Below are 369 nucleotides of genomic sequence, written 5' to 3' on the forward strand. Positions count from 1 at the left end.
GGTCCCTCAGGCGCGCGCGGTCCCCCCCCACTCCCGCCCTTTCCCCGTGAGACGGCGCGAGCCTCGAGCCCGCGCGTGGTAGCCGGGCGATTCCACAGTGCCCCCCCCACCGGGAGGGGGGGAGACGAAGGGGAAGGCGGGAATGATCTGAAGGGATGACCCGGTACCTTGGGGTCGATGTCTCCCACCACGAAGAACTTGACGTCTTTGAACATCTCCTCCGGGACTTTCAGCTCCTCCTCGTCGTCGGCCAACATGGTCCCGGCCGGCAGCAGCGGGCGCTCCCCCCCTGCTCGCTATTCCCCCGCGCTCACTGTGGAAAAGCCTCCGGGGCCCGGGTCTCTCCCGTCCCCCTCCCCCCGCAGAGCC

At 69.9% G+C, this 369-nt stretch overlaps 1 protein-coding gene across 1 annotated transcript in view; it reads right to left on the bottom strand.

Moving 5' to 3' along the window:
* Positions 1-351, bottom strand: part of PAXIP1 (PAX interacting protein 1) — a 32,415-nt gene extending 32,064 nt beyond the window's left edge. Inside the window, exon 1 of the mRNA XM_017728895.1 lies at positions 168-351. Within this exon, the coding sequence (XP_017584384.1) occupies positions 168-257 (90 nt within the window). The 5' untranslated portion in view covers positions 258-351. The remainder of the gene's footprint in view (positions 1-167) is intronic.
* Between the last annotated feature and the right edge of the window lie 18 nt (positions 352-369).

The sequence above is a fragment of the Corvus brachyrhynchos genome, unplaced genomic scaffold (genome assembly GCF_000691975.1).
Source record: "Corvus brachyrhynchos isolate BGI_N302 unplaced genomic scaffold, ASM69197v1 scaffold52, whole genome shotgun sequence".
Taxonomy (NCBI): domain Eukaryota; kingdom Metazoa; phylum Chordata; class Aves; order Passeriformes; family Corvidae; genus Corvus; species Corvus brachyrhynchos.